This window comes from Vigna umbellata, chromosome 9 (assembly GCF_029865625.1).
Source record: "Vigna umbellata cultivar VRB3 chromosome 9, Vumbellata_1.0, whole genome shotgun sequence".
NCBI classification, from domain to species: Eukaryota; Viridiplantae; Streptophyta; class Magnoliopsida; order Fabales; family Fabaceae; genus Vigna; species Vigna umbellata.
The window spans coordinates 22,691,356-22,705,038 of record NC_142173.1 but is presented as its reverse complement, the minus strand read 5'-3'; the positions used below and the strand labels follow the sequence as shown (position 1 = coordinate 22,705,038).

General features: G+C 32.7%; 1 protein-coding gene across 1 annotated transcript; it reads left to right on the top strand.

The window, feature by feature from the left end:
* The first annotated feature begins 11,741 nt into the window (after positions 1–11,741).
* Positions 11,742–12,979, top strand: LOC124846537 (root meristem growth factor 10). The gene is given in 3 exon segments (XM_047323811.2): positions 11,742–12,020; positions 12,023–12,159; positions 12,523–12,979. Coding segments are annotated over 3 exon segments (447 nt in total). The 5' UTR covers positions 11,742–11,950; the 3' UTR covers positions 12,763–12,979.
* Positions 12,980–13,683: the final 704 nt, after the last annotated feature.

Genomic DNA, 13,683 nt, shown 5'->3' with positions numbered 1-13,683 from the left:
ATACTCAAGGAAGGCTTAAGGCATGAATCATATACTTCTTGAGGTCTACAAGTGGTAACAGGATTCTATTTCTGTCAATCCTGCATCATTTATTAACTGTAACATTTGTTGAGATTGTTATAGGGGGAGCACATGTTTAGCTTAACCCACAATCTCAGTGATATCTGATTTTTTGATGATGACAACACATAATTAATAACACATGTGTATTCTGTGTTACATGTTCTATCTTTACATGTTATATTTTTTCTTTAATGTGTTAAATCTGTTAAAGCATATATGAGAACATGTTTGTATTGTTCATTACATATCACTGTATTAAATATGTGATTTTATATGTGTATGCATGACATATGTTTTTGGAAAAGGAAAATCACAAGCACTATGGTTGAACTTTATATGTGTGGTAAAACAACATTTTTAAGTCGATTACATTATGGGGTGAATCGATTAAAACTCTTGTGTTTGCACAATCTTTTTTGAAGTGTGCTGTGAGATTTTTCAAAGAGAAAAGTTTTCAAAACTATGCATAAAGATTTCACTTAATCGAATGCATGCTCTCTATAGTTGATGTTTTGAAAATCTGTTAAATACTTGTAACAACTAACATAACAGTCATATTTTAAATATGTTGACCAAGCATTAAATGATAGTCGATTGCATTAATTGTACATTCAATTATTTGTTTGACTCTTGCTAAATCTGTTATAACTTAATGTTATATTCGATTACGTGAGTAGCTCAATCAATTGCAAAGCGCCTGATATGTGTTATACTATAAATTGACACATATTTGATTTTTGTAAGAACTTTTGTCATTCTAACAATTTCATATCCTTTATAGAAAGTTGTGATCTTACAGAAAGACAGAAAAAACTGCAAGAAACAAGATTGATCGTAGTGATCAACAACTTTTAATCAACCTGCACATTCGGGTGTTACTGCGTGATCAGATTTGCAATCTCTTGAAGATTGGTTTGAGTTCCCTGTTCTGACTACAGGAAGAAAAACGTGTGTGTTCTTTACTTTGAGGGTGCCTCAAAGGGGTTAGACAGCAAGAGAGGGGATTCTTGTTGCTGGTCTTGTTGTGTATTTCCTATATTTTGATTAGAGGGTCAAAGAGGTGTTTTACATTTTTGACGTGAGGTCTTTTGTAGAAACCTTGTTGTAAAAACCTTAATCATTATAGTGCATTTGCTTCCCGTGGTTGGAAGGACACTAGATGTAGGCAGGTTGGCCAAACCAGTATAAAAACGCAGTGTTTGAATTTTCTGATCCCTACTCTCTTTTATTCAATCGATTACTTTTTGTACTTATTCGATTACGTTTCCATTGCATTGAAAATCTTTTACCTTACGATTCAAGAAAAGTATAAAGGCATCATTTTTTTGTGGAAAAGATTTTAAAAGGTTTTATTTTTTACACTTCACCACTTCACCCCCTTCTTGATGTGAGAAATTGAGCCATTCTATTTTAACAATTGGCACCAGAGCTGGTTTTCATAAAATATTTGAAAAACTAATCGATTACTATTTCTGATTAATTAATTGATTCTGGAAAATGGCTTTCAATTCACAAACCTTTGGTGAAGGTTCATCCACAAACAAACCACCACTATTTGTTGGAGAAAACTATGCCTTTTGGAAAATAAGGATGTAAATCTTTCTTGAATTCGTGGATAAAGGAGTTTGGGAGGCAACTCTAAACAGAGCCACTCATGTTATAAATGGAAAATTTGTTTTGAAATTATTTTCAGAGTGGACGGAGGATGAAAATCGTACAGCGTAGTATGATGTAAAGGCAAGAAATGTTATTGCGTCTGCACTAACCATGGATGAATTTTTCAGGATTTCCCAATGTAGAACGACCAAAGAAATGTGGGAGGTTCTTGAAGTGACACATGAAGGAATTGAAGAAGTGAAAAGGGCCAGAAAGAACTCTCTTGTACAAGAGTATGAACTATTCAAGATGAAAGCTGGCGAGACGATTTATGAAGTGTAGAAAAGGTTTACACATATACTAAATCATCTCATGGCTCTCGGCAAGGTGTTTGATGAAGATGAGATCAACATCAAGATCCCGAAAAGTCTCAACAGGAGCTGACAACCAAAAGTAACAGCCATATCAGAATCAAGAGACTTAACCAACATGAATATGGCAACTCTATTTGGAAAGCTCAGGGAGCATGAACTAGAACTTGGAAGGCTAAAAGAGGAAGAAGAAATTGAGGAAAATAAGTCAATTGCCCTCAAGGCCACGAGCAAGAACGCCTCAAAGAAACTTGAGCCGGAAACTGATTCAGAAGCAGAACTACAAGACAAAGAAATCATGAACATGGTGGTAAGAAAATTTAATCGATTTATGAAAAATAGAAGTTATACCATTGACGATGTAGGTCCTTCAAGAAGAAGAAAGAATTCAAAAAACAATGTTGTCCAGTGCTATGGGTGTGCAAAAGAAGGTGGTATCAAGCATGATTATCCAGACTTGAAGAACAAGCAGAAAGCAATCACAAAGTATCCTCAAGACAAGAACAGAAAGCAAAGGAAAGCATACATAGAATGGGAGAATAGTGATAATAAATCTTCAAGTGATGATAATTGCAGCGTCGAAGAGGAGCCAAACTTGTGTTTTATGGCAGGCTCTGCACATTCAGACTATGATAATGATGAAGAGTTCAATAATGAGCCAATAGAGGTCAAGGATCACATGTTGTTGGATGCATTTCAAGAGATTCATGCAGAAGCCATGCGACTCCAGTATAAGGTAAATCAATTATTCTCTGAGAGAAGAGACTATGAATATAGAACTGATAATCTAGTAAAGGATAATGAAAAACTAGAAAAAGAACTTGAAATTGCTTTAAAATCTACAAAGACAGTTAAAACTAAGATACAATTTATTGATAAAAACTGTGATAACTATCTAGTGCATATTGAGAAAATTGATTACTTAACTAGCACACTAGCAAAATTTACACAAGGTAAAGAAAATTTAGATGTTGTGTTAAGAGCTTCTGGAAGAGCAATCAAAAGAGAGGGTATTGGTTACAAGGCTAAAAGTAATAGGATAAACTAAAAAAATTTATTGATCTGAGTAAACCTGCTACTAATGCCTATTTTTACTGCAACAACATTGGTCACAATGTTAGAAACTGCTATTACAGAAAGGTTGGAGTTCCCAAAGGAAGACACAAATGGATTCCTAAGGAACTACCTCCTGTAACTGACAGGACAAGACTCAAGTTCAAATGGGTACCAGCGTCAAACCCGTTTGATTGTTTTGCAGGAAAGTAACTACAGCTGAAGCAGTATAGAACTCAAGGATGAAATACAAAGTAGTATTCATAAGCTCTTGAGATTCAAAAAGTGGTAACTCATGTAATTCTCTTAATGCATTATGCATCAAAAATTGTTGATTGTTAAATGCATGTTTGTTTTATGCTTGTTTGAGTGAATGTTTTCTGTGAAAATCAAGTTGCTCGATTTTTAATCGATTCTATTAAGTTTTAAGTTGATTATGTTCTGGGTATGTGATTCTTTGTTTTTTGTAACATTGTGTTAAAGACCAAGTCGACTATAATTTTAATGAAATCGATTAATAGTCTCTGTTGTGGGCCTTATGTGTTTTTGAAAATTTAAATTGGGCTTTATATTGAATATGCTATTGTGCGCCCTTATAATCATCTGACGTGATAGACTTGTATACACTGTGATAGTCTCAAAATTTTGAAACACAAAACCCTTATTTGAACCAAGAAGTCTCTGCAAATTCTTCAATCTCTGTCATGGACACTTCATCTTCTCGTCCTAGAAAGCACCCTACCTTTTTGGTCAAAGAAGCAAATCCTTTTGGCTGGTTTAATGATGATGAAGAACGAACCGACTTCATCTATCTATGGGGATTCAAAGAAGTGATCAGACACAAATACTTAAGCATTTAGTTCACAGATGATTTCTTGTTTCAAGAATGGCTAGTTAACTCTGGTCTAACAAAAGTTTTTAAACTCCAAGGATACTGTTATCCTAATCTTGTGAAAGTATTCTATGTCAACATAAAGAGGGAGAGGAACCATCTCATTTCTAGAGTAAAGGGTGTGACTATCCGCATTGATGATTCCATATGGAAATATGTTGCTGGATTTTAGACTGATATCTATAACAACTTTTTGAAGGATCAGGATATGATAGGGAAATATGACTCCTTCAGTATTGATCATGTAAGCAAAGAAGAAAGAATATGCGCATATATGATAACATTGAGTTTACTTCCAAGAGGTGAAGATTAGTCATTTCTGAATGTTGAAGATGGTACTTGTTGTATGCATCGCAAACAAAAACAAAACAGACTGGGCATCTGTAATCGGTGATTATACGATGAAGGTTGCAAAGCAGAATGAATATCATTTACCATACGCTGTCTTCATTAGCAAAATTCTGAGATTACAAAATATGGACACCACAAATGAGATTATCATTAGCTGTAACAAAAAGAATCTAATTGAAAAATTATTTCTAGATCACTTGGGGCTTAGAAAAAGTAAAGAAGAATGGATTTTCAAGGATGAGTATTGTTCTGGTACTAATGAAGTTAATCCTATAAATATTGACACATCAAGATATAAGTTTAGACATCAAAAAAGATTTGAAGAGTTTGTAGATGAAAGATTTAAAAGACTTGATGAGAAAATGTCAATGCTTTAAAGATCATTTATTGATCTACATAGGAAAATGGACTATGCATTGAGGATAAATGCATTTGGTGACACCTCTGTAGATGATTTTGAAAGTGAGAAGAATAGTGCAGATGAGAAGATTGTAGAGCCATCTAAAATAGATAAGGGTCATGTGGTTATAGTTTAGAGTTTTTGGTTGATGTGTTTTGATTGTAGTGTTTTCTGTGTTTTTTTTTTGCTGGCTTTATATGCCACTTTTGTCTTGTTTTAATTTGATTGTAATTCATGATTAAATTTCAATGAAATCAGAGTTTATGGTTAACTCAATCTGTGAATGAAAAAATATATCTGTGATTGAGTAAAACTAATAGCAATTAAATCGATTTCATTATGCTTGTATGCAAATGAGTTATTACTTACTGTTACATTCATATCTTTGAATACTCACACATTATCTGTGATAATTCCTGTATTATATTGATTCTAAAATGCTTGATCTAGAAAGACCATGAAAGGTTTTGTAGGAACATTACTTGCTGGCTAGATGAAATTGGAAAATCAACAATATGCTACAACAAGAAATCAATTCTAACAGGATTCAAATTGATTGAGTATCAACAAGGGTTTAAAGATTCCAAACTTGGAATATCTGATATCTTTAAATCTTGTTTTATATACTGTTGAATGTTTATTCGTCTTATATCTCTTTGCTCAACTGATATACATATTTTGAGAAGATAAGAGATTAAATTGTTTTTGCTGATTGAAAATGTATCAACTTTTGATCTAATACTACTGTTACATATCTGCTATGATACATTGCTTGGAATATGCTTTTACATGCTCTGATATATACTCTGATTACTGCATTCTGCATCTATGTTTTGAGATTGAAACATGCATAATGATAGGGGGAGCATTGCATATCATTGATCTGTTTTACATGTCTTCATTTAAGGGGGAGAATATCCTAAATCATGTGAATAATATTGTTAGGGGGAACATCATAATATGTTTATATCTGATGCATCTCTATTGTGTATCAATTACAGTGTGCTTATCTTTTTTGCTAATGCCCAAAGGAGGAGAATTATGATGTTTCTGTAATTGGTTGATAATCTATATTGATTTGTGCAACATGGTTGATTATTAATCATGGTTATGCATAATAAAAAAAGGGGGAGATTGTTGAATTGTTGATAGGGGGAGCACATGTTTAGCTTAACCCACAATCTCAATGATATCTGAGTTTTTGATGATGACAACACATGATTAATAACACATGTGTATTTTGTGTTCCATGTTCTATGTTTACATGCTATATGCTTTTCTTTAATGTGTTAAATCTGTTAAAGCATATCTAAGAACATGCTTTTGTTATTCATTGCATATCACTGTGTTAAATATGTGATTTTATATGTGTATGCATGACCTATGTTTTTGGAAAAGGAAAATCACAAGCAGTATGGTTGAACTTTATGTGTGGCAAAACAACACTTTTAAGTCGATTACATTATGGGGTGAATCGATTAAAACTCGTGTGTTTGCACAATCTTTTTTGAAGTGTGTTGTGAGATTTTTCAAAGAGAAAAGTTTACAAAACTATGCAAAAAGATTTCAGTTAATCGAATGCATGCTTTCTGTATTCGAATAAGTTAGTTGATGTTTTGAAAATCTGTTAAATGCTTGTAACAACTAAAATAACGGTCATATTTTAAATATGTTGACCAAACATTAAATGATAGTCGATTGCATTAATTTTACATTCAATTATTTGTTTGGCTGCTACTAAATCTGTTATAACTGATTGTTATATTCGATTATGTTAGTAGCTCAATCGATTAAAATGCGTCTGATATGTGTGATACTATAAATTGATGCAGATTTGAATTCTGTAAGAACTTTTGTGATTCTAAAAATTTCATATCCTTTACAGAAAGCTGTGATCTTACAAAAAGAGAGGAAAAGCTCCAAGAAAAAAGATTCACCGTGGTGATCAACAACTTGTGATTTCTTGAAGAGCAAAACTGTTGTGTTTCAAAGACTGATCAATCTGCACATTGTGGTGTTACTGCGTGATCAGATTATGCAATCTCTTTAATATTGGTTTGAGTTCCCTGTTGTGACTGCAGGAAGAAGAACATGTGTGTTCTTGACTTTGAGGGTGCCTTAAAGGATTTAGACGGCAGGAGAGGGGATTCTTGCTGCTGATCTTGTTGTGTATTGCCAATATTTTGGATTGGAGGGTTAGAGAGGTGTTTTACATTTTTGACGTGAGGTCTTCTGTAGAAACCTTGTTGTAAAAACCTTGATCATTATAGTGCATTTTCTTCCCGTGGTTGGAAGGACACTGGATGTAGGCAGGTTGGTGATAACGGTTGTAAAATCGTTATTTTTATACTTAATTTTGATATTAAAAACAACCTTTATGACTTAGAAACTAGTTGAAAATCATGCTTTGGCTTAAGTTTTGGAAATAAGAGAGTTGAATGGGTCTTATGCTTGGTTTTCCTTGTTTTGGCAGGAATTAAGATGAATTAGATGAAAGAAGTTGAAGTACTAAAGAGTTGGACTCAAGAAAGGAAGTAAAAGTGCACAAAAGAAGAGACGCATTCACCGCTCAGCGCAACTTTTGCCACTAAGCGGCGTTCTGAAGCAACGCAGTCATCGCTGAGGGCTAAAACTACAGTTGAGCGTCATCTTGAAGAGTCGCACTTATCGCTGAGCGGCAAAAGTGCCCTGAGCGCCATTTAATTGGGCTTAGGCCTATTTTCTATAATTTTTAATAAACTATATAAGGGTTTAGTCGACCTAGGGTTGGTATATTTGGACAGAAAGAGGCAAAATCACACTTTCTTCACCCCTTGGAAGCGGATTTTGGATGCGGAAGCTCCTTTCTTCAAACTATGGGGTTCTATCTTTCATTCTTTCATTGTTTTTCATCTAGTTTCACCATGTCTATGGTGAACTAAACCTTCATTGTTGTGGGAGAACCGATGTAATCCTTTGAAACTCTCATGTATTGAATTGATTATTGATTTTATATGCTTTACTTAATTAATTTTTAGGATTTTTCCTCTTTACTCTATGCATGCTTTGTTTAACTCATTCAATTGCATGATCATTGATGTTATCTATATGGAAACATATAGGTAAATCTAGAACTGGGGAAATTCTCCCAGAAGTAATATTACCTAGACATAGGAATAGGAGGATCGGTTGCCTTTAAGCTTCTGTGCGAATGTAATCCATTAATAATTGCTAGGGAGACAAGACATTGTAAACTAGTGATTAGGAGTAGGCTTTCTTCACCGAGACATCGGGTTTAAGGTAAATTAGAAAGTGACATTAACATTAATGAAGAAAGATGAATTCTTGAATACATGAGAGTCGATAGGATGAGTCGGAAACCCCAACAACATCATCATTCATATTTTACATCAATCACTTTTGCATCTTTCAATCCAATTGATCAACACATGCATTCATCTTTATTTTTCAGTATTTGGATCTAAACTTAAAAGATTTTGTTTACAAGTCTAATTTAATTAAGAAATCATATAACTGTTTAGGTTGAGTCCTTTGGGAAATGATACTTGGTCTTACCATTTTATTATTACTTGATACGATTCGATACACTTGCCAGAATGTTAACAAGTTTTTGGCGCCGTTGTTGGAGATCAAAAATTTTGTTTATCAGTTGGCCGAACCAGTATAAAAACGCAGTGTTTGAATTTTCTAATCCCTACTCTCTTTTATTCAATCGATTACTTTCTGTACTTATTCGATTAAGTTTCCGCTGCATTAAAAATATTTTACCTTACAATTCAAGAAAAGTATAAAGGCATCACTTTTTTGTGGTAAAGATTTTAAAAGCTTTTGTTTTTTACACTTCACCAATTCACCCCCCTCTTGGTGTGAGAAATTGAGCCATTCTATTTTAACAACATTCATATTGATGTATGTGATTGATTTGTGCTGATTTGGTGTGATATCATGTGTGAAAACATGTTTGCGAATTTTAACCGATTATATAAAGAATGTAACTAATTAGACTTTTCTCTTTATATCACTATTTTTCAAGAACTAAGATTGGTCATATTCTAATTGGTTAAAGAACTTATATAATCGATTAATATTATTCACTATTTGTTGTGATTGTGGTTTCCATGTGTTGAATCAAAATAATCGATTAAACTCTTTGGTCAATTGATTAAGTCTAGAAGTTGCGCTTTTCAAATTTTCAAATGGGCATCTTCCAATACTTAACCAAATAGGTTACTGAATTCAATCGATTAATTTGTTCATAGTCGCACAGGGTTAACATTTGAACTCTAAACCCTATTTGAGAAAGAGATTTCTGTAAACCCTGTCTTCAAAATGGCCTTATCTTCATCTCGTCACGGGAAGAGAGCTGGTGGAATGAAAAGAGATGAACGATTATGTGCACATGTGATAGCTTGGATTCTGCTACCCAGGGGTGGGAATTATGCTCAACTAACTTCAGAGGATGTATACGTGATACAAACATTAAGAGCAAAGATTCCAACTAATTGAATTTCAGTTTTTAGTGACCACATGGTAAAAGTTAACAAACAGAGAACTTATCATCTCCCCTATGTTGTCTTCATCAGCAAGGTTCTAAGGCGTTATTATATATATTGACCTTATTGATGAAGTAACCATGAGTTGTTCCAAGAAGAATATGATTGAAAAGTTGGCTTTGCATCATTTGAGACTCAAAAAGAATGAGAAAGGCTAGGTATTCAAAGATGAAAATGTTCCTATGATTAAGGAAGCTGAACCACTGAATGTGGACAAGTTTGAACACAAGTTCAAGCCACAATCTGAGTTTGAAAAATTTGTGTTTGATCAGTTCAAGAGACAATTTGCCAAGCTTACCAAGATCCAAAAATCACTGTCTCGGGTACATAGATAGTTGGATGAAGCTTTGGAGATTAATGCTTTTTGTGGCACTTCAAAGGATGATACTAATGACATGGAGGACGATACGGAAGAAGAGTTCATTGAAATCTCAAACTCAGATTAGGAAATAAGGTCTAGATTAGGTTCTGTTTTAATTAGATTTTTATTTTTTTTATAACTGTAAATTTGGCCATAAGGCCTTATCCTTTAAACTTTGATACTCTGTTTCTATTTTGATCTTTTTCTGATTAAATGAAATACTATGGTTGATTCCATATCCATTGCTTATTTGAATGTCTGAGTAATTGGATGAAATTTGATTGTGATTGATTGAATCTGTTGTGTATGAATGCAATATGTTATTTCACTGTCATGTAGATAATCACACATTCATACTCATTTCATATCACAATTGCATCACAACTGTTGATTATTTATGGACTAACACTCAACACTTTTGAGAAAAGTTGTGTTATGCAGGTTTAACACTAATCTTGAAAGATGTAATGATCTAACCGATTGAAAAAGATATATAATCGATTAGAATTTGCTAAACAAAAAACTTAATCGGTTTGCTTCATTACGTAATCGATTAAAAACCGCTTTATTGGTTTGTATGTTTATATCTGGTGACATAACTGCTTAACATGTTGATATCGTTGTTCTATACATGTTTAGCATCAAATGTTGCATATTATTCAAAACTGCTTTGAAAATCATTTCATATGCTTCATTTTTGAACATTGCACCAAATTGTTGCAGAATCATTTACTCTGATATATTCATTCTGATACTGTATAAAATGATATCATGCATTGCACCAAATTGTTGTTGCATACTAAACGGGTCAAGTGCGGGTATTAAACTATTCGCCCCACGGGTACCCACTGCCCGCAAAAAATAATAATAAAATATTAATTTTTATTTTTTAAATTATATTTAATTAAAAATAAAATTAATTTATATTTTATTAAGTTAAATTTAATTAAAATTAAATTTTAATTTATATTCAATTTACTTTATATTATATTATGCATATATTTTTTGTAATTTTATTTAAAAAATGTATAAAATATATTTTTTTAATTTTTTGTGGGTATCCGTGTGTTTTAAAATACCCGCGAGTATTTTCTAAGCGAGTACGGGTCGGATTTTTTTTTGTGGATCGGGTACGACCCGACCATTTTCATCCCTAATCTAAGTATCTTTTGCTGTTATAATGTATATCTAGATATTTATAATAACATCTTATAGATTTTCTTTAAATTGATTGAATTGTAATATTGATTATGTGACCAATCATGATAATTGAATACATAAAAAAATTGAAATATTACATATTCAATTCAAAAGTTTTCAAAATTTGAAGGCTTTTTAGCCTATAAAAAATTAATTAAGATTGAAAGTTTTGAAATTTATCATGGACTTAAAACTTAATAAAGCCTATTCATAATTTTATAATTTATAATTTTAAAGTATAAGTATGTTGAAAAATAAAAAGAAAAAAATGAGGAAAGAAGCTGTTTTTGAATGAACTGGATGCAAACAAGTTACTTTTAGAAAAAATAAAAATAAACAAATTGCTTAAAAGAAACACATAAATATTGTACTTGTGCTACTGAATTTTAAAGATTTAACTCAACGTAAACTATGCATGTCACCCGGTTATTGATCCACGCGGGTTAAGGATTATTTGGGATGGGCTAAACGAGTCAACAAATAAAATACTTAATCGATCCAACACTCTTTCTACGACTGGCCTGCATGGCATGTTAACATCTCTAACTGAATGTAGTATATATTATTCTTTAATATATATGTTCTTTTTCCTCTTCTATTTTACCCTTTTATTGAGTTGTAAGAGGTTACATAAAAACATTTTGAACACAAAATTGCTAAAACTAAAAGAAAAAGGTGGCAAAAATGGAAAGAAACAATGGGCATCAGGCATTCAGATTTATATTGATTTAAAAAAAAAAAAAACAAGAGATATGAAAAGTTCCTCGGTTGAACCAATATGGGAGGCAATGGCATTCTTGATTTTTGGTTCATGTTTCACTTTACACATCCCCATTTATGAGTCTATAATGCCATTTTCCATTCTTAATCTATGATATTTTCATGTCACACACTCTCTCTCTTTTCTCTTTCTCTTGTATATATCTCTGAAGAAGGATCTGTGTTTCTTCTCTTTCCCTCTCTTGGGACCCAACAAATTGACATGTGAGAAGGAAGGGACAAAAGAGAGGAGGCCACCATATCTACATCTTCTCTCATTACTTCTTTCACCCCCTACATCTCCATGTTCTACAACAAAACTCCTTCTTTTTCCTCAAGTTCTTGCATTTAATGCACATTTATTTCCTTCTTACTACAAATACTTCTCCTACCTCCCTACATTTTCCACACCCCACAGCCAAGTTTTTCACACTACATCCATGTCAACTGCATCATACCTTCTCCTCTTCTTTCTGTGCATTTCATTGCATGCATGTTATGCTCGCCATCTTAACCCTCTCAATATCAAGCTCCAAGAGAAATCACACTTCTCCATCAAGGTCTGTCAACTCATTTACTAGTTTTGTTATAATTTCTTTATTACCGAATACTGACAGAGAAAATTTATATGGTACTTTCAGAATTTCGGTACTGATATTGTGAAACCACTTCACCCTCTCTGCTTTACGTCCAAACTTGTTCAATTATTGGCCTTAAGAATAACTATACCAAAACAGCAAGCTCTTAGATTTTTCATATTATTTCCTCTTATCATAGTACTGGCTGAGTGCAGAGAAATTATATGGTAGTTAAAATTATTCAATTATTGATCATAAAGAAAAAACACAGGCTACTCTTCTGATACAATAATGTTCCTTGTCTGTTTTTATGTGTCTCATTGTTTGGCTTTTTCTTTTATGCAGCTTAATGAAGGTCCCAACAAGACGGAGACTCGGTTGGTCGGTGATTCTGAGAAGCCAAGAAACCGAAGAAGCACAAACCATAGGGTGCAGCAAGATAAAAATGGCGCAGGTGTTTTACAAAAGTCTCTTGTTTCGGTTTCTTGGCGTGTGCCTCACAACAAGAAGAAACCTCGTCAGAAACACCCTGGTTTTGACTTGGACTATTCTCCACCCAAGACACACCCTCCTCATCACAACTGAGAAACAATAAATGGAAGAATGTGAAGCCCTGACCAACGTTGAAGAGAAAAACCAGCAGCATGGAAGACGGGGCCACATTATAGTTCAAATCTATAGCATATATGTATGACTGTAGAAACTTAATACTGTTATGTGCTATGACTTTAAGGTACACTGAGTGTTCCCTTTTCCTTTCTTTCTAATTTTATAAATATGAAATGTACATCAGAAATGTTTCTTGCTACATGCATATATATATATAATATATCTCCTGTGTCAGGTGTATATTATATATTTAGAACTTCATATTTCATATATTATTATAAGAAGAATTACTCATGACTATACTTTATATATCCTTCTAGGTGTGTTCATTGACTATTAACACCATTGTCCTATCTATAACGCCTCTTACCATTGTAATGAAGAGTTATTCTCTCTCTCTCTATATTTGTCTCTGACATATGCTGATATAGTATGCGTAGCATGGTTTTATAAAAGGGTCCACCACCATGAATGTAACGTATAGGTTTCTTGATTATATTATGATTATAGTTGTGGTCGCATTAGTTACAATTTCTTTTGCAATTCTTCTCTCTCTATATATATATAAGGTTGGTGATTCAACTTCAACCTCAATTTAGTATACAAGGGGATATTCTCTTTGTTTTTTCTTACAGTTACTAATGATTTTGATGCAGTAACATGGTAATGATACTGATATTTGAGTGGTTAATACAATATCAGATTTTTTTTTCTTTTTTTGAAGGAATATATATATATATATATATATATATATATATATATATATATATATATATATATATATATACTTAAACTTGAAAAGTCAACAAGTGCATTGATTTCTTCATGGTCCTAGAAGTTGGATGAAGAGGTTATGATAAAATCATGTTTTACTTCACATCAACCTTTTCATAGACT